Source organism: Octopus sinensis, linkage group LG25 (assembly GCF_006345805.1).
Source record: "Octopus sinensis linkage group LG25, ASM634580v1, whole genome shotgun sequence".
In the NCBI taxonomy this organism is placed as follows: domain Eukaryota; kingdom Metazoa; phylum Mollusca; class Cephalopoda; order Octopoda; family Octopodidae; genus Octopus; species Octopus sinensis.
In genome coordinates, this window is record NC_043021.1 from 5,539,206 (window position 1) to 5,560,925 (window position 21,720).

Sequence of the window (21,720 nt, forward strand, 5' to 3'; positions counted from 1 at the left end):
GTATTCGGCTCTTTTGCCAAATGACTTGCACAAATGATTGTTTATGGTGATGAAATGTATGTGCTGCACATTAGTCCACTCCCTCTATCAAATTGATATTACCTGAACAGGTGCATGGTGTACCACGTGTCGGGTGCCGAAGTGATCACAGAGCAACGTGACATGAAGTGTTTTGCCTATGAACACAAGGTATTACTCAGTCTAGGAATTGAAATCACGATCGCTTGATCATCAGTTCAACACCCTAACCACTAGGCCATGTGCCCCCCTCCCCTCACACACACACACACACACACACATATATATATATATATATATATATATATAAAGTTGTAATAATGAAGTCAAGCCAAATAGCGATATTTTAAAATTGTATAAAATCACCCACTACACTCTCGGAGTGGTTGGCGTTAGGAAGGGCATCCAGCTGTAGAAACACTGCCAGATCTGACTGGCCTGATGCAGCCTTCGGGCTCCCCAGACCCCAGTTGAACCGTCCAACCCATGCTAGCATGGAAAACGGACGCTAAATGATGATGATGATGATGATGATGATCATTTTATAAATATAATTTAAACGTTTTCAAAATATCACTATTTGGTTTGACTTCATTTTGCTGAACTGCTAAGTCATGGGAACATATACAAACAAACTCTGGTTGTCAAGCAATAATGGGGGACAAATGTAAAGTTACACACATAGATATATACATATATATATTCAGGAACCTTCTTTCAGTTTCCATCTACCAAACCCTCTCACAAGGCTTTGGTTGGTCCAGGGCTATAGTAGACAACACTTGCCCAAGGTGCCATGCAGTGGAACTGAACCCAGAACCATATAGTTTGGAAGTGAACTTCTTACCACACCACCGTGCCTGTGAGTAACTCATTAGCAGTGTTAACATATTATGTATTATGTTTACCTCTAGTTTCATTTAACACACAATAGCTACTCACTTGACTGTGTAAAGTATTAACAATATATATATGCCAGTGGCACTTAAAAGGCCCCATTCGAGCGTGATTGTTACCAGCATCGCCTTACTGGCACCTGTGCCGGTGGCACGTGTATAAAGATTCAAGTGAGATCATTGCCAGTATCGCTGGACTGGCACCCATGCCGGTGGCACGTAAAAGCACCCACTACACTCTTGGAGTGGTTGGCGTTAGGAAGGGCATCCAGCTGTAGAAACTCTACCAGATCAAGATTGGAGTCTGGTGCAGCCATCTGGTTCGCCAGCCCTCAGTCAAATCGTCCAACCCATGCTAGCATGGAAAGAGGATGTTAAACGACGATGATGATGCTACATAAATGCACCTGTGCCAGTGGCATGTAAAAAGCACCCAGTTCAGTCTGTAAAACGGTTGGCATTAGGAAGAGCATCCAGCTGTAGAAACCATGCCACAACAGACAGTTAGTGTCTGGTCAGCAGGCCAGCTCCTGTCAAACCGTCCAGCCCATGCCAGCATGGAAAGCAGATGTTAAATAATGATGATGATGATGACATGAACATTTTGTGTGTCTATAAAGGTTTCTTTTCTCATCTCACTGCAGTGTCAATTAGATGTGTGTAGGGCAACAAATGGAAGCCACATCAAACTGCACTAAAGTGCAACATAAGCCTTATTAGTTGGTCTCTCATTTAACATGTATATGAAATGTGTAGTGTTGCAAGTTACACTGGATAGGTTTGAAATCCCACCATGACTTTATGGACACTGTGTGTGTGTGTGTACTCTCTCTCTTTTACTCTTTTACTTGTTTCAGTCATTTGACTGCGGCCATGCTGGAGCACCGCCTTTACTCGAGCAAATCGACACCGGGACTTATTATTTGTAAGCCCAGTACTTATTCTATCGGTCTCTTTTGCCGAACCGCTAAGTGACGGGGACGTAAACACACTAGCATCGGTTGTCAAGCAATGCTAGGGGGACAAACGTACGCACACACATATATATATATATATATACATATATACGACAAGCTTCTTTCAGTTTCCGTCTACCAAATCCACTCACAAGGCATTGGTCGGCCTGGGGCTATAGCAGAAGACACTTGCCCAAGATGCCACGCAGTGGGGCTGAACCCGGAACCATGTGGTTGGTTAGCAAGTTACTTACCACACAGCCACTCCTGTGCCTGTGTGTGTGTGTGTGTGTTTGATATTTTAATAGAAGTTAATATTAAGAAAAGACATAACTTTGTGTTTGTAAGCTCTTATCCAGAAGATCTCTGATCATAGATATTCCAGCTGTGAAGAATATTCCATCAGTTTAAAGGATGTTGTTTACTAACCCATTATATAATATGTCCTCCAATTCTTATTTCTAAGAGAGTAGAATATAATTTGAGGGAGGTTTGGCTGTTGTTTATCTGTCTCACTTCAACGATTTATCTACAATCTGTCACTGGCTACTTCCAGGAATTTATGTTTTGGAAATGGGAAGGAAAGCAGAAGAGATATTACCTCTTACTCTCTTTAATTCTCTCTCTCACTCTCTGTCTTTCTCTTTCTTCCTCACCTTTTCTCTCTTCCTTGTAATTCTGTCTGCACTTAACTCTTTCTTTCTAAACCACCCCCTCACTCAGCCATTACCCTTTCTTCCTCCGATACGCCATTTCTCTCTTACATACACCCAGACACGCTTTTCTGGGACCCGTGAGATCAAGTAAATGATTACTGGTATATTTTGCAAAAGAAAAAAAAACACAAAAAAACCCCCTCTAAAAATGCCTGTTTTAACCAATCATCTGTCTACTCCACCCGGGGTAGAGCCTTCATGTACCCCTCCTTAGGGTCCTATCAGAAGCAATCATCATTAAGCCTTCCATCTGGATTTCTATGTATAACCAACCTATAGTTTATGTTTTAAAGTTAAAAATTCACCAAAAAATCAGTACAAAACCATTGCTTATTTCATTTCATTAGTCATAGTTGTGTTAAAACAAATTTAGATACATTTTTTAAAAAGGTTCTTAAGGTGTGGTTGTATAGTTAAGAAGCTCGCTTTCTCACCACATGGTTTTGGGTTCAGTCCCACTGCACAGCACCTTGGATAAGTGTATAAGTGTTTTCTACTAAACGGAAACTGAAAGAAGCTTGTGTGTGCGTGTCTATTGTCCCACCACCATCACCACCACATAATGACTGGTGTTGGTTTGTTTATGTCCTTGTAACTTAGTGGTTCAGTAGAAAAGAACGATACAGTATGTAGCAGACTTCGATAAAAAAGTAAGTACTGGAATTAATTTGTTCAACTAAAACCTTCAGTGCAGTGCCCCAGCATGGTCCCAATCCGATGACTGCAACAAGTAAAAGATGGAAGATATTAGTTTGACTTTTCTAAAGCCTTAAATAATTCATTTTATAAAAACTTTATAAAAACACGCCAACAGTTACAGTATCTCTGTTCCAACCACCCTATCTCTCTGATTTGAACTCTTTGTTTGTGTCTCTCTCTGTGCATCTCTATTTGTCCGATCTGTTGTGTCCTCTGTCTGTTTCTTTCTTTCCGTTTTCTTCTGTCTCCTTGTCTGTGTGTCCCTATTTGTCTGTCTGTCTGTGTGTTTCTGTATGATATATTCTGTTCTGTTTGTTTGTCTCTGTCTAATCTAGTCTGTCTTCCGTCAGGCTGTGTGTGTGTGTGTGTGTGTGTCCCCTGTCTGTCTGATTCGTCCAGTCTTGTTGATGGTGTCCCTTATAGTCCTGTCTATCTCTCTCTGTCTCGTTACCCCCCCCCCCCACACCACCACCACCTTACCATCCCCCTTAATATAAACCGATTTCTCCTCCCCCAAACTCATCGCAATACAATTATATTTATAAACCGATTAGCCATGTCCCCTTTTCTTCCCCATTTACACAGACCTTGACCAACCCGTCCATCCCCAATATTTTACTTTCCATTGTTTACGAATTTGTCTTAAATCTTACTGTTTCTTGTATTGTTTTGTGTTGTTTTACATTGTAGTTGTATATCACCGAGCTGAGTTCAAGCCCATGGCCATCGACAGCCTGGATACTTATCTACACAATCGCACACTCCCTCTCGTACACACACATAAACACATCGTTTATACACTCTTTCTTATTTCTTTATTGCCCACAAGGGGCTAAACATAGAGTGGACAGACAAAGGGGTTAAGTCGATTACATCGACCCCCAGTGCGTAACTGGTACTTAATTTATTGACCCCGAAGGGATTGAAAGGCATATGGACATACATTCTTGCAATCATATGTAAAAAAAATTATGTGCACTCACTTGCATGTAAATGCAGGCTGGCAGGTAAGTGCATAAAACCGGTATAGAGATGCACACATATACTAGAGATACAAAGGCGGCAAGCTGGCAGAAACGTTAGCGTGCCGGGCGAAATGCTTAGTGGTAATTCGTCTGTCGCTATGTTCTGAGTTCAAATTCCGCCGAGGTCGACTTTGCCTTTCATCCTTTCAGTGTCGATAAATAAAGTACCAGTTACGCACTGGGGTCGATGTAATCGACTTAATCCATTTGTCTGTCCTTGTTTGTCCCCTCTGTGTTTAGCCCCTTGTGGGTAGTAAAGAAATATGTACTAGAGATATAAGAGATATATGCACCCCCTATATAGGCATACATACACATTTGTGAATATATTTGTACATTCGTATGTAAAGGCATGTGGCATAGTGGTTAGGAGTGTTGCATTCACAATTGTAAGGTGAGGGTTTCAATTCCCATTATGTTCTTAAGTAAAGCACTTCATTTCCTGTAGCTCCAGTTTATCCATCCATCCGTCTTCTTCGTCCATTGTTCCAGGATGGGTTGTTAGACTAGAGTGTTCAGCTATCTCATCCATGGGCCCCTATTAGAGATCTCTGTCACTTATACACCTTGGAAACCAGTTTGAACTCTGGTCTTATGAATCCAAGGGCTCGTGGCAGACTTAAAGTAAGCAAGCATATGTGTAAAAATTTCCATGTACACACATGCACAATGCATGTATATAACCATGTGCACATACATTTGCATATGCACATATTTTTACATGTGACATGTGGAGATGTATGCACACAGATTCGCATATGTATTTAGATGTAAGTACCACAGTCCGCATTCAGTGAACCACACACACACCACACACACACACACACACACACACACACACTAGTTATGAGAAGACTTCTATAACTTCTGTAGTCATTTAACTTGCTAAGTGTAGCAGCTAAACTTCCTTTTATCAACTCTGCCTTACTTATATATCTATAGTGCCACATGTTTTGGTCTACACATTTAGCTCTTTGGCGTTTAAACTGATCATATCTAGCCAAAATATTCTGCCTGTTTTATTTTCAAACTAACCAGATCTGGCCTCTTACTCGTACTCTACAATGCCATTCTAGAAATAAATAATCACATCATCAAAATCTTGAAACTACAACATAATCCATGATTAATTCAAAACAAAATGAATAAATAAGCATTACGTTTGACAGAGTAATCTGAATGCTAAAGGGTTAAACATATGATTAGGATCACATTTTGGGTCCATTTGTGTGTCAGGCCAACACATGTGCAACAAATAGGATCACATGTTTGATTATATCTTTATTGATAAATGATAGTTCCATGTTTTTAGACACATGTGTATCAGAACAGATAATAAAGAAGAGCACATAATCAATACATGACTGAGACCACATGTCTTAATATATAAATGGGACCATGTTTTAGGATGTAAATAGGGCCACATGTTTAGTACATAAAGGAAATTACATGTATGAGACCACGTTTTAAATATAAAGATGGAACTATATATTTTACTATTAATGTAAGGTCTCATGTTTTAATATGAATAATACCTGTTTTAATATATTAAATACGGCCACATGTTTGCTACATAACGAGATTACATGTTTACATATAAATAGGACTATGTGCTTTAAATATATAAATAGAATTACATAATTTAGTACATAAACAGAGCCACATGTTTTAATTTGAATAAAACCACATTTTAATATGTTAATAGAACAACATGTTAAATACATGAATGGGATCACATGTTTGCATATATAAATGGGACCTCATGTTTTACATGTATAATGGGAGCCATGTTTTATTATGTAAATGAAACAATATGCTTTAAGTATTTGAATGTGGCACACATATGTTTAAGTACCTTTGTGCAGGACAATTCCCCACACAAGGAAGAAAACGCGTGTAAGCTTAGATTTACTGAAAAAAAAACCAGACAAGAATAGACAGGATGGTTATAACTGGAATGCCCTTAACCCTTTAGCATTTAAACCGGCCATATCCGGTCAAAAGTATTCTGCCTGTTTTATGTTCAAACTGACCAGATCTGGTCTCTCACACCAACCCTACAATATCGTTCTAGAAATTAACATCTACCTCATCAAAATCTCATAGCTACAAGATAATGCCTGATTAGTTCAAAACAATGAGGATGAAAATCATTAATTTTGGCAGAATAATGCGAACACTAAAGGGTTAATCATGGGACCACTCTATCAGGGTTTACCCGGTGTTAAATAACAACAACAACTACGGTTTTCCGGTGGCTGAATCTATCTTTGCCTACATCTCCATCACCACCAACAAACAGTCCAGATATTTTTCATATTTCTGTAGATGTTTATGGTGTGGTACGAAGGAGAATCAATGATTTTTATGTCTGGGCATTTAATAATTGGTTCTGTTAGTTCTGTGCCAAACCATTTTTCGCCCCAGCCCCCAATCAATCTGAGAAAGACATTCTGAACATTCTGGATGGTTAAGAATTTTAAATTCGCTCTTCAACACTTGATTCGCTATTTTCTGTGCCAAGCAGAATTGGCCGGTCAGAAGCTATTAAACGGAGTTGGAATGGCCACAACTAAATTGCTGGACATGTAGTTACATATGTGGGTGTGTCTCCTCATCTTAGCAGCAAGAATTTTAGTTTACATCTAAGCAATGAATTGGCCATTTCTATGTCAAAGATTTGCTCTGGCAAAATTGATCAGGGGCACCTCTTATTTTAATTATTATTATTTTTTTTTTATTGTTAGATGGAGATGCAAACACACACACACACACACACACACAAGTATAGACAAGACTGTTAATGAATGCACATATATGCACATACTTTATACATTGATCCTTCAATTAATATTCAAAGGTGAGTGTATAATTGTGTAGATAAGATACCAGTGTGTTGTGGTCTACAGTTTTTGTTTGTTTGTCAACATGTATATATATCTGTGTATATGTATGTATGGATGTAATTTATGTATATGTAAATATACACCTACACACTTCGCATACACGTGTAAATTAAAAGTAATCCTGTTTATTTTTTCTGTTAAGAAAAGATATTTTTGTTTGCAAATATTGACAGTAAATGCAATGAGTGACTTTTGCCTTAAGCCAGAATTTTTCTCCTAAAGTAAAACATAATTAAGACCAACATCACTGTCATCATCATCATCATTATCATCTTCATTGTTGTTGTCATCATCATCATTGTATCTATTATCATTACTATTATTTCCCTTGTCATCATCTAATTCTATAATCACAATTATCTTCAGCTCTGTCATCATCTCCTCAATTGTTCTAATGGCCCTCCACCCTCCATTTTTGCTGAAAAAAACTGGATGTTAAAATTTTGGCATCTAATGACGAAGAGGTTATTTATGGTGATGACAATGTGCGTCAGCAATGAATGACAGGGAATGCCATGTCACATCCAGCATCACTATTATCATCATCATCGAGCTGGCAGAATCGTTAGCACGCCGGGCGAAATGCGTAGCTGTATTTCGTCTGCCGTTACGTTCTGAGTTCAAATTCCGCTGAGGCCGACTTTGCCTTTCATCCTTTCGGGGTCGATAAATTAAGTACCAGTTACGCACTGGGGTCGATGTAATCGACTTAATCCGTTTGTCTGTTCCTTGTTTGTTCCCTCTGTGTTTAGCCCCTTGTGGGTAGTAAAGAAACATATCATCATGATCACCCTCAACATCATCATCATCATTACCATCATCACAATCATCATCTAATACCATAATCACAATTATCTTCATCACTGTCATCGTATGCATAATCATCATCATCAACATCATTACCATGATCGTCATCACCACCACCACTATCATCATCATCATCATCATCACAGATAACCTATTCATCATTAGATACCAACATCTTCGCATCCAGTTTTCCATTCTGGCTAAAGTGGGAAGGTAATGCAGGCCCATTAAATACCACAAACAAAATTTCACCATAAATCTCTTACAGTACTTTGGCCAATTAGATAGAGCAGCAGTCTACTTGCTCGTAAATCACAAGTTCAAATCTGGTACCAGGATCTAGGGTTTCTTTGTATACTCACACATACATAGACATTCCACATGCTTCACTTCAAGCTGGTGGGATTATTAATTAATTAGACAGATAATCTGGGAATGTTATCAGTAATAAGACTGCTGTACTAATCTAGGAAGTAGAGACAAGTTGGCTGAGTTGATATGGTATTGGACTGCCGGGGTCGTAGTTCATAGGTTCAAATTTCAGATAGAAGTTTCGTTGTTGCTATTTTTGTTTTTCTTTTTTCTTCTTGCTTTGAGTTTTCTTTTGTCTCTTATGAAATATAGGTTTTCTTTCCTTCCAAGTTTTTGTTTTATATATATATATTTAATTTCTTATATACAACTCACCACATGGGGATAATTGAAATTCCTCTTTTCTGTTCTGTTACTATATATATATATATTTATTTATTTATTTATTATGGAGATGTACTTGCATAGCAAATGACCTGATTTGAGATCATGTGCTGAAGCAAAAACAATTGCAGCGTGGAAGGTGTTTATAAACCATTTAAAACACACACAAAAACCATTAGATACACTTCAACATGTAAATTATATATATATATATATATATATATATATATATATATATATATATAATGTGTGTGTGTTTAGTATTGACTGTCAGAAGAAAGAATATTCAATACCATAGTAGAAATTAATATTATTTTGACCAACTCAGTCCCTTGCTATTCTGAGTTTCACTTGTGAGTCCACAGTGTCTTCAGGCAAGCTACAACTTGTATCTAGCCTAAGACTTTGTCCACCCACAGGTGAAACTAAGTTTAATGAGAGACTGACTCCACACACACACACACATTGTCCATAAATCATCTTTACAATTTGAAAAAAAAAAAAAATTGGAACCAGTTTAGTTGAGTAGAATTTATTGGAAAACAAATCAAGTTTTATCAGAAATATCCGAGCACTTCCACACGGGCTCCATTAGTTGCACGCAACACATTGACACAATAATTTGTGGACATAGTAAAGATAATTTATGAACACCCTTTCAATGTTCCTTTTTTCCACGCTGACCTGGGTTGATCAGTTCAATATGAACAGACTTGCCTGAGGGCAAGCTCCGATGTCTGCTTTGGCATGGTTTCTACAGCTAGATACCCTTCCTAGCATCAACTACTTCATAATGTATGGGTTGGGGTTATTATTATATCAAGATCTGACAGTTTACTCATTATTTCACCCATGGCTGTTCAAGACAACTCTGAACAGCCGAGGGCAAAACTCAAGAATAGATTCTGTCATATCTTGATATAATAATCATGTCTATCCACTCTAGCCAATATACTGAGTTCTATATCAGATAATATTTACACTTTGTAATGTGTGTGTGTGTGCCAAAGATACACACACATATGTATATATTTATACTTATATGTATGTGTATATATATATATATATATATATATATATACGCATACACACAAACATCCATATACTCACACATGTGCATGTATTTATACACCTACGCATGTATGTGTAAAGATGTACGTGTATATATAAGTGTATGTTTGTATATTGCTCCAAAAGAATTTCTGGTTATATTTCTGGCAAAATTCCAAGAAAACATTATTTATCCCCACACTGGTTGGTTAGTTGGTATTCCACTCTTGGAATTTCATAAGTGTTCTAAGATGTGCAACTGATAAAGTGAGACGTTTATTATGATAACAAGTGTGTGTGTGTGTGTGTGAGGGAGAGAGAGAGAAAGTCAGTGTGGGATGTGCTTAGAAAGTAGTATGTGCTTTGTGTGAGAAAGGTGTACAAATGTGTGTGTGTGTATTTATATACTTTTAATTATGTTTAATATATATATATGTATTTATGTGAGATAGTGTGTGTGTGTAATTAAGTATTTGGTTATCTTTATACATGTATACACACACATGCATACTTATGTGTGTGTACATGCAAATGTACTAAATGTTCGTACACATGCACGCGTGTATGTGTTTGTATGTGTGTATATATATATTATATTTTGTGAAATTTGATTTAGTATTTCTAAATTGAATTTTTCCCTGTAAGTCAGGAATAATATTCCCTCAATTATATATATATATATATATATATATATATATATATATATATATATATGCATGCATACATACACAATTTCATGAGTGTATCCCAGTATATACAGATTTCTATGTATATTTCTGCACTTAGTTCTGTGTATATATATATATATATATATATATATATATATATATATATATATATATTATATATATATATATAATTGAGTAGAATTTATTGGAAAACAAATCAAGTTTTATTAGAAATATCCGAACACTTCTACACGGGCTCCATTAGTTGCACAATAATTTGTGGACATAGTAAAGATAATTTATGAACACCCTTTCAATGTTCCCCACAAGGAACTCAGTTTGATTTGAAAACCCCACTAGAATGGAAGAAAGCGCTAATGATCTAAGTGATATGATGTATATATAAAAAATGTAATATATAAATAAATATCTGTAAATATAAACCATCCAATCTTCTGATTACCTCATTTCTTCTAATATATATATATATATATATATATATATATATATATATATATATATATATGCAGATGTTTGCATATATGTATGTTTATAACTGTATGTGTATAATTATAGGTTGAGATAATTGTGTATGTGATTACTTAATTGCACCATGTGGGTTTATGTTATTACATCATGGTGTATGATTGCGTGTGTAAGTGTGTACATGTGTGTGTATTTAATTACACACACATGTAATTAAGGTGCATAATTGTGTGTGTATTTATACAATAACTGCACATGTATGTATATAATTTATATATATTGTACATGTACAAGTGTGTGAGTGTGTGTGTGTGTGTATATATATATATGTATATATGGTTCAAATGTACAGAAAACAAGAGACAGGCTTGTGAGGGAATAACAAGCAGGTGTTTTAGTTTGACACGCAAGGAATTGGCCAAGCCTTTGCCGTTTCGAGCCTATGCTATACCCTATCTTTATGCCCTTCCAGAACCTTACGATATGTGTGTGTGTGTGTGTGTGTGTATATTTATATGGAACCTTGGTTTACAAATTTAATTCATTCTTGAAAGGGTGTTCATTACCCGAAATGTTTGTAAATCAAAACTATTTTTTCTCATAGGAAATTCTAGGTATGGTAAATTTAAGCTGGGATGTGAAAGTTAGCTAGCAACTGACACTTTCCTGTTGATTCTCCCAGCTTGTCACTGAATATTGTTGCCAGTTTGTTTGTGTGTTTGTTACTCGGCACACTGCTTGTCACCCGAGATGATTTTTGTTTGAAACTGATTTGTTTGTAATGAGAGGCATTTATAAACTAAGCTTCCAATGACAAAGGAACCATGGTTCCAAACAGGAGTTTCAACGCATTCGTTCAATCTGCTAGAAATGGCAGCCAAATTTCACTTATAACCCACTTGTCTTTAAAAAATGGAAGGACCTATTGGATAATGTAGTCACAGACACACTATGTAGCAGGGTAAATTAAAAACAAAACAGGATGGTCATTAATGGTACAGCTTTAATCAAAGAATTCTTGACTGGAATTGACCTGTGATGCATTAAAATTGTGTCTGAATAGATACTGAAATTCTACCAAGACTCTCTATCCTCCACCATCACCATTCCTTGCAGCTGCAGACTGCCACTTATTTTACCTAATTTCTGTGGCACTGAGGTCATTTGTTTCTTGGTGGTGATGGTAATGGATCTGAGCCCCCACCTCCACCAATATCAGTGTGTTATTAATTAAAACATGACAGCCTCATCCTTAAGCATTTTCTTTGGCAGACATCCATCATGTCTTCAGTACACACGTCCTGCCTATCCTGCAATCCCACAAAAATCTATTGCTATAATAGTGAAACAAAGTGTATATGTGTATTCACACACGAACATTTGAAGATTATATATACATGTTTACAGTGTATTATAAAAAATTATATATATATACACACACATACAGGGTGTGATGGGTAAATTGTCACCATTTTATACTTCTAATTTTGCGTGTGCTCTTTGTTTGTTTTTGATGTTGTCAACTACACAGTATAGTAGGGTTAGTTGGGCACCAGCTGTGAGGAAAAACAGCACCATGACGCAATTCACTCTGCCAGAAATTTGGAAACATGCCGTACTGTTTGGCATTCATGCTGGAAGCTCCAATGCAAACATGTTATGCCTCCATTCATCTTCCCACTCAACACGGAGGCCTACATCAAGTGCCTGGAGGTGGTAGTGCTGCCCTGGGTCAAAAGGGTGGTTGCTGTTTCTTTTAGCTTTTTCTATTTTGTGTTCGACCTTTAAAAACAAATTATTTCACTTTCTCTCAAAGTTTCTAAATTCTTGTGGAAGTAAATAATTCATATATATATAATTAATAATTTTATATTCTGGTAGGCATCTTGTAGTTTGCCATTGAAAGCCCATTCACAGCATTTGGCTACCTGATGGAAGTATATTCAATGAATTTACTTCAGGAATTCCTTTGTGTCTGTAGAATTAGGGAAAGAAAATGGAATTCATGAGATTCTTTATTATTCATTAGAATAATTTTGACCCACCATGCACCAGTATAGCATCTTACCTACGAAGCACCGGTGCACAGTGGGTCAAAACAATTGTAGTGAATAATAAAACATCTCAGGGATTCCATTTTCTTTCTCTTATATATATATTTGATTCCACTTAATTTTACATTTCTTTGTTCAGAGTTTGGCATTTCGAAATAACCAAATGGAACAGTCAACCAAAAAAAAAAGAGGAAAAAAAAGGGAAAAGGAAAAAATATTTTTCTTTTCTTTTCCCCAAATTAAGAATTGTTGTCAGTCATTGAAATCTTTGCGATGCTCTATATTCATTCAAAGAATTTTCTTGTTTCCATCCAGCTCTTCTAAGACATCATGTCATCGCCCATCTCCACTGTTACCACACTCCCCCATTGTGTCAGATGGAGCTCCGCATCCTCCTCTCGGCCCAGAGGAGGTTGTGCCACTGAGTTCTCGAACTATTGACACATATGCAGCGGCCATGTTCCAGAGGTCAGACATCTTAAATAAATTATATTGCATGATGGGTATTGTACTGGTCCTACTGTCAATTATTTCTATATTTATTTTATTCGTTTAGTTTCAGTAAATTTTTTATTATTTTGCTTGATAAATGTCATGAGGGTTTTGTTGCATATCATTGGCTGTTGTCACTTCCTGTTGTCACTCGCTGTTGTCACTTCTCTTTTTCTGTTGTGAAATTCTTACATTTCTTTAGCTTTTACTTTCCTTTTGTTTCTGGTTTTCTTTTCCTCTTCAGTGCTTATGCGTTTAGTAATGTGTCAGTAACGTATTTGGATTACAAATCGAAAAACATACATTTCACAAGTAGCTGGTAATTTAACTGCTGCTCAACAGCTGTTTCAACAACAGCAGATATCATTATATAAATTACATAGTGATTCTGTTTAAAAGTGATGTTTACTGCATTATAGCAATGTATGGGATTTTATCATGTTGTGCTCTTAATTTCCCCGGATATTCATCAATTCTTTATATTTAGATTAATGTATCAATAATGTGACTGATTCATGTGTCTGTTTGTCTGTATGTCTGAGTATCTATTTATCTATCTATCTATATATATATATATATATATATATATATAATAATAATAATAATATCAGGGAGTAAATCCAAACTTACAGGGAAAAATTAGATTTATATATTATATATTATATATTTTATATATATATTAAATTAGAGATAAAACCACTATTATTCACTGTTTGATTTGCCTAATAGGGGTTTTGTCTCTAATTTAATATCTATCTATCTATCTATATATATATATATATAATGTATGTATCTATGCGATGTATATGTGTTCATATACGTTTTAAAGCTGGCAATGGACTGGAAAATACTTGTGGAAGTATTCCATGGCCAGATGCTCTTCCTGTTGCAAACCATTACTTGTTTTCAAATAAACCACTGTATATCACTGGTCTTACCATGTTGAACTGATGAACATATTCTTGATGCTGCACATAAATGTCATTGCTGCACGTATGTATATATCATCAACAACATTTAATGTCCATATTTAATGCTGGCATGGGTAAGATAGTTTAAGGGACTCTAAACCAGAGGACTGCATCGTGCTCCAATATCTGCTTTGGCATGGTTTTCTACAGCTGGATGCCCTTCCTTACACCTACCACTTCACAGCCTCTACTGGGTGCTTTTTTTTGTCGGCACCAGCATTAGTGAGGTTACCATGCATCTTTCAAATCTACGATCCCTTTCAACTAAGTTGGGCTACCACCACGGGGTCAGGGGCCATCTTTATGCTAGATGTGAGATTAAAATATGACAGAAGAGGCCAGGCATGCATATTTTATCTGAATGTTTATTTCCATAATAATAATAATAAAAAATTATAAGCGGCAGTTTGCACAGAAATCTTCTCTTTCTCAGCACTTTCCATTTTCATTTCACTGTCTTGAGATTGGTAGTCGGTAGAGGTGGGGAAGGCATTTGATCTCTTTTAAATTTTTATTTACTTTTTGGCTATTTCAGATTTTTATGTTGTGGAGTTTCTTCATTTCTTGCCTCTCATCCGTCTTTTCCCAAACAGTAGTGATTACTGTTATCGTCATTGACATCATCTTGGTGAGGTACATCACTGTCATCATCATAATCATTAACATGAGTATCATATCATCATTTTCATCATGACCATGAACATCATCATCACTTCATCAAGTCATCATTTCATCATCATCATTAACATGAATATTATATCATATTGTTATCATCATCATCATCTTCAATATCATCATCACTACCATGACCATGAACATCATCATCATCATCATTTCATTAAGTCATCATCATCATTAACATGAGTATCATATCATCATTATCATCATCATCCTCAATATCATCATCCTCAATATCATCATCACTACCATGAACATCATCATCATCATCTTTGATGTTCTTCAACATTATCCGAAATTTAACTCATTATTAAGCAAGAGAAATATCCAAGAGAATTACTTACTAAGTATACTTTGCAGGAAGGTAATTAAGTTTGGGTTCAAATCCTTAATTTCATCGCTCCACCCTAACAACAACTACAATCAGAGTCAGTAAAATAAAATAAGCTACCAGGGTACACTGAGGCCGATTTTTTTTTTTTCAACTATACATATCCTGTGCCGGTGACACATAAAAGCACCCACTACACTCATGGAGTGGTTGGCGTTAGGAAGGGCATCCAGCCGTAGAAACACTGCCAGATCAGACTGGAGCCTGGTGCAGCCTTCTGGCTTCCCAGACCCCAGTTGAACCGTCCAACCCATGCTAGCATGGAAAGCGGATGCTACACGATGATGATGATATCACTCCCCTTATTAGCTTGTACTTGGGTGTAGATGTTAAAAATGGATTGGTTAGTGTATGGGGGCTTGTAGATGTCAATGTCCCTAGAGTACCATACAGCACAAAATACCTTGTGGTGTTTCATTGGGTGATTTACTTTCATAGTTCTGTGCCCCACCTTTTCTTCAGTTTGTTGCTCTGCACTGGTATTAGAAATAGCAGTCATGTACGTTCCTTTAGCTTCTGAGTTCAAAGTCCAGCCAGGTAGTGTGTGGGTCGGCAAAGGTCATCTTCTGGCAAAAACCTTCCAAGCATGGGTCAATATAAGTGCTTGTCCAAGTACTGGGTACAGGGCTTAATTAACTACACCCTTCTACTAAAACTTGTGACTAGCATCCACCACTTCCACAACCACCAGTACCATCTTCATCATCATCATCATTAGTAAGAGCACACATCTTTTTTTTTTCATGCCACACCAAATCATCATCATCATCGTTTAACGTCTGCTTTCCATGCTAGCATGGGTTGGACTAAATCATTGTCATAGCAGAATGTATTAATTAGACACCATACCATAATTAGGACAGATAGTATCAACTTACTATCGTTAGGACAGACAATATTTTGCAGGGGATACACCATATTTTGGTTAGAACAGACAGTTTTTTCCAGGGGACACACCATACTTTGGTTAAGGACACAATGGTCACAAAATGCATTTTCTGTCATCCTGTGGACAAAAATATTGAAAAATTCACTCAAGTTTTTTTTTAAATATGGCATTGTTTTATTTATTTGTTCAGTTTTTTTTTGTTGGTATCTATGTGTGTATATGTGTGTGTGTGTGTGTGTGTGTGTAGATGTTTAGTGCTGGTGTAGGCTGTGTGTGTTTGTCAGTATAACTCATGATTATACTGTTTGCATATGTTGTGGCTTAGGTTTCTGTCTGGTCTCTCTTCTCATCTGTTTCTCTATTTTCTCTCTCCTCTTGCCTTCTCTCTATCTCCTCGTCTCTCTCGGCTCTCTCTCCTCTCTCCTCTCTCTCTCTCTCTCTTCTCTCTCTCTACTCTCCTCTCTCGCTCTCGTCTTCTCTCTCTGTCCCTCTCGCTCTCGCTCTCTCTCTCTTTCTCTCTCTCTCCTCATCTCTCTCCTCTCTTCTCTCTCTATTTGCTCTCTCTCTCTCCCGTCTCTCTCTCTCTCTCTCTCTGTATGTGTGTGTTTAGTTATGTGTGTGTTCGTATAATGCCCAAATAAGTGTGTACATATCAGTTCACATATGTGTATTCAGAATTTATACATGTTAATGTATGTATGTATGTGTGTGTGTATGTGTGTGAATCTATGTATACACACATTCACACACACATGAGTGTATGTGTGTTTATTTGTAAAACTTGTGCACTTTTGTGCATGTATGCACATATGTAATGTCATTGTTTTTGTTTGTGCATATATATCAGTTTTTATAAATACTCCAACACTCTATTTTGTATATGTGTGTGTATGTGTATGTGATAGGTATAAAAGATGTATATTTTGACAAAAAAAAGTTCCAATATCTTTTGACTGTTTTTTTTTTGTTTTTCTTTATATTATCAGAATTGATGGGGAGGTAACAACGGTGACCTCTGACCTTATCCGCCTGAGGTTGTTTGACCCAAACTGCGACTGGTCTTATAACAGTTTCATCTACGTCCCCCAAAAAAACACCAAAACAAAAAGCAAAACAAAACAAAAAAAAATCCCTCCCTGTCATCTAAAATTCTTCTTTGCACCAAATTCTTCTATTTTGTTGGTTTAGCCAGCGGTCATGTATTCTATGTCGCAAACCACTTTAGCCGAGCGAGAGGGCCGAGAGAATCAAACACACAGCCGCAATAGCTCGGCGCCGTTTGTTCGGACACATACATTGACCTCTGGCAGGATGGCCAGTTTCTCAGAAAATGGAAAGTTTTCGCATTTAGAGCACCGGTTGAATAACACTTCACAGACCTCAACCGGGGTCGAGAATGATCAGAGTTGCTGCACTGACAGAAAGAGGGGGACTAAGACAACTGTGAGACATTCCAATTTCCAGTCTGAACTGGATTCTGTACTTAAAGCTAGATCAACTCCGATCAAGAAAGCACCACAAATTCCGGCCCTTAGAGGTAACCCTAACAATCCGAACTCTTCTTCCACTTTTGAAACCATTCCTAACTCATCTGCAGGTAGCATTAGTAGTGTAAATAGGAAACAGTCACCAGCCCATAGCCTTTCAGATCAACCCGTATCATTTAGAGTAGCAGCCGCACCTGTACAAACGCATGCTCCTCCTTCACCCCTACCTCCTCCGCTTGACCTTCCCCCACCGCCGAATCTCCCCCGCCTCTCAGGGCCCCACCCACCAACTCGTAGTGCTTCATTGAATGTCAAAACAGGTCAAATGTCAAATAATTTGAACAGCTCCCCATTTCGGCAGTCTGGCCGTGCGAGGTCTTCAACGAAAGGGAGCCACACGAGTAGCATCTTGAGGTCTGGCTTTTTGGATACGTCAGATCTGGAAGACTGTCGGACACCCGAGATCAGTGAACTGAATTTCTCTATAGGACACGGTACACCCGTTGCATCAGAAAGCGGATCAAGAAGCATCCAACAGCCTGCCCCCTCAGTGGATTCAAGCAGGTTTGCCTTGACTTCAAAACCAACAAGCAAAATCGATGAGCCCATCCCAGTGTATCTGAAATGCCAGACTTGGTGCAACAAAATACCTGATGCTGGAGGCAAAAAGGCACCCGTCCCTCAACCAAAAATGAGTGAAGAATTGCGAAACATTGAATCATTTGAGTCAGCAATGTTGGACTGGTTTCAGACTATTACACAGGCAAATGACACAGATGACTTAAGATCAGAAACGTCAGTGAGTTCTGTTGGTTCGCGCAAGTCCGAATGTCGGCTCCGGTCAATCATATCCAACCGTTTCCAAACATCAGACCAAATTGAGAATGTTCTCACTGATTTACTGGCTGTCTCTGATCAATATGCACAGCTGACTGATTCAGAGTCTATAGGCCCAGCAGCTTTGGATCCTCTGGAATCAAGATATCGAACTTTTGGTCGCAAGCCTGGTTCAGCTCCCCGGTCCCGAATGTTCCGAAGAACTTCTGGATATCGAAGCGGGGATATGTCTGAAACAGAGTCCGATTCGGAGAGACCTGCACATCCAAGTAGTTACAAGACCGTCTTATCCGAACTTCAGGCAGTTTTGAGGAAAAGAAAAGTCACACCGAAAACGCCGTCTGTGGAATCTGGTTTGGGTTCCTCTGAAAATTCTATGAAAGCTACCTCTGAGACCATGTCACCACCTATTTCCAGGCAGAGCAAAGCTTCAACCCCTCCTGCTCCACCTCCTAAACCTCAGATGGCAAAGGTACATGAAGCTAACCCAGATTCAGTCCAAACAGCCAGTAAAACCCAACGACGGCCATTAGTGAATCCAGGTGATTTTCAAGTTCTGCTGGGTGAATTAAGCACAGCATGGTCTAAGCGTCTCAGAAGAATACGGAAAGCTCAGGTAGTCTCACAGAGAGGAGGGGAAAGTTCACTGTATGCCAACTTCCAAGGGTTCCGTGTCCCTGAAACTCTGGCCAGCGATACATCATCAAAATATAAGAACTTTGAAGGTGTTCGGACTCCAGCTGAATCAATAGCTGAAGAAGATGCTGAAGATCTAAAAAATTATGAGAGTTTCGAAGCAAGAAAATCTAAATTTATGGCTAACAGCTCATCACGTCAATACGAAAGTGATCAAGAATATACAAGACCTTCGTTTGGCAGAATTCGGGGTCCTGGCATGAATAATGACATGGTGCGGCCCTCGAGGGTGTCTGTCAGAAAGCAAGCATTCCAGTCTCCAAATGAAAACCAGTCAAGGAGGAAACCTGATCTGGAGACGTGTTCACTCCAATCTTTTAGTGTCCGGCCTATTTCCAAAATGCAGAACAATGTTGGAAGTGCTGTTGTCAGTGATAATGAATTTGATGATCGAAATGAGGGTTTTCGGAGGCATCGGTCACGGCATAACCCTGAACAACGTCGTATATGGCAAAACATTGAGTATATTCAGGTTAATTCACGACAGACTCCTTCAAGACATGGTTCTGAGCAAAGTCTTCCACAGCTAATGACAGAATCACAGGGTCGGCCACGACGGCGTGAACGTACTCCCCAAATTGTTGAAAACCAGTCTTCCCAGCAGCCTCTTCAACATTCTCAGTCAAGAGATGATGTCAGTTGCTCTTCCCTTCACCTTTCTAGGGATGTTTCATCCAAACCAAAAGTGGATGAACAGATCCCCTCTCCAGAAGATAGCAAGGAACAACCAAAGCATGAATCTTCTACAGTATTAACATTGTCCAATAGCAACCAAGGTCCAAAAGTGAAAGCAGTCAGTCAAAAGACAGACACTAAATCTGAATTTCATAAAAGAATTGAGCAAATTTCAGCTGATGATTCCAATAGATCTGCTGACCCAGAAGCAAGGAAATTCTTGGTAGCTGGTGTAACAGATGTATCAAAGCAGCTACAGTCTGCAATTTCTGAAGCAACAGAGAAACCAGCACCACCAAGTATGAAGTTATCTCCACCAGTTAATCAGAACATTGAACCCACCAAGGCACCAAACACTGATCATATGAATGTTGGGGAGGAAAAGGAGATTATTTTAGAAAGGCTACAGAAAATTGGAGATGCTAAATTTGTCAGCAAAGAAGAACTCCCAGATTTGCCAATGGATATTGTTAAAGCCAGTGCCATGATAGTAAAACCGTTAGTTACATCCAATCTGAAAAAATTAATTGGTGGTGGAAAGGAAGAAGAGAAACCCAAAAGCTTGGGAAAGTCTGAAGTAGTTCTTAATTTCTCTGAGACAGCTGTGCAAGAGCAGACAGTTCTGTCAGAATACGAAGACAATGTCATTTTGGGTGGCATTGAAGACAAATTAGTACTAGAAAAGAAACCAGATACTTCTGATGGATTTGATATGGATAACAGCAGAATCTTGTCTGAAATGAATGTTGACCAAAAGATATCCCTGGAAGAGCCTAGTGAAAGTGAGCCTGTTATCAGTGAGGCCAAAGTTGAAATTACATCTACAAAAACTACAGCCATCACGGTACTTCAAAGTTCAGTCTCTGAAGAAACCAAAGCAAGTGATACTGTATTAAAGAGTGAAGGTATTACTGAAGATCAACAAGCAACAGATGGTTTGGTGGAAGATGCTGAAGATCAAGTGACTTCATCAAATATTTCTATCAGTTTAGATCATCCTGTCATAGGAATGGAAAATGTTGAAGAAAGTGACCAAGAAACAAAACACAAATCTGAGACTGTTCTCTTCCTTCCTTATACAAAAGAACCACAACAGAATGAAGTCAGTGAACCTCAACCTGTCACTGTAGACAGTTTGAAGTCATCAACTGTTGTCTTGTCTTCAATAAACACAGAACATTCCTTACCTTCTGAAAATCTCCTCATTGATTCCTTAACATACGAGAACAGTAAAGAACAAACTGAGAACTTAGAGGTAACACCTGAAGAAGCGAGTAGTATAGAAGTTGTACCAATGTCACAAGACCTGCCAGTGATACAAGATGCCAAGGTTTCTTCAGCACAAATTGAATTAGGCCAATCAGAAGACAACATCGAAGAAATAACTAATGTGTCTGTGACATTATCTCTGGGTGGAAATTCTGATTTAAAGAAGCCAGAAGAGTCAGTGCTTAAACCAGAAGAATCACTGGTTATACCAGAAGAATCACTGGTTATACCTGAAGAATCACTGGTTATACCTGAAGAATCACTGGTTAAACCAGAAGAGTCACTGGTTAAGCCAGTAGAATCACTGGTTAAGCCAGAAGAATCACTGGTTAAACCAGAAGAGTCACTGGTTATACCT

At 37.9% G+C, this 21,720-nt stretch overlaps 2 protein-coding genes across 18 annotated transcripts in view; both read left to right on the plus strand.

The window, feature by feature from the left end:
- Positions 1 to 21,720, plus strand: part of LOC115224206 (paxillin) — a 318,064-nt gene that overhangs the window by 238,613 nt on the left and 57,731 nt on the right. For 5 of the 11 annotated variants that reach the window (XR_005003760.1, XM_036513185.1, XM_036513184.1 and 2 more), the window contains one exon: positions 13,293 to 13,445. The exons of the other annotated variants lie outside the window; for them this stretch is intronic. Coding sequence is in view for 4 of the 5 variants with exons in the window: in XM_036513185.1 (XP_036369078.1) it covers positions 13,293 to 13,445 (153 nt within the window). In the remaining variant the exon portion in view is untranslated. The remainder of the gene's footprint in view (positions 1 to 13,292; positions 13,446 to 21,720) is intronic. 11 annotated transcript variants of the gene reach the window in all.
- The window catches only part of LOC115224205, a 46,665-nt gene that overhangs the window by 14,468 nt on the left and 10,477 nt on the right, over positions 1 to 21,720 (plus strand). For 5 of the 7 annotated variants that reach the window (XM_036513177.1, XM_036513179.1, XM_036513180.1 and 2 more), the window contains exon 2: positions 17,385 to 21,711. In XM_036513177.1, the coding sequence (XP_036369070.1) occupies positions 17,596 to 21,711 (4,116 nt within the window). In that variant the 5' untranslated portion in view covers positions 17,385 to 17,595. The remainder of the gene's footprint in view (positions 1 to 17,384; positions 21,712 to 21,720) is intronic. The other 2 variants (XM_036513182.1, XM_036513183.1) reach the window with 2 other exon arrangements.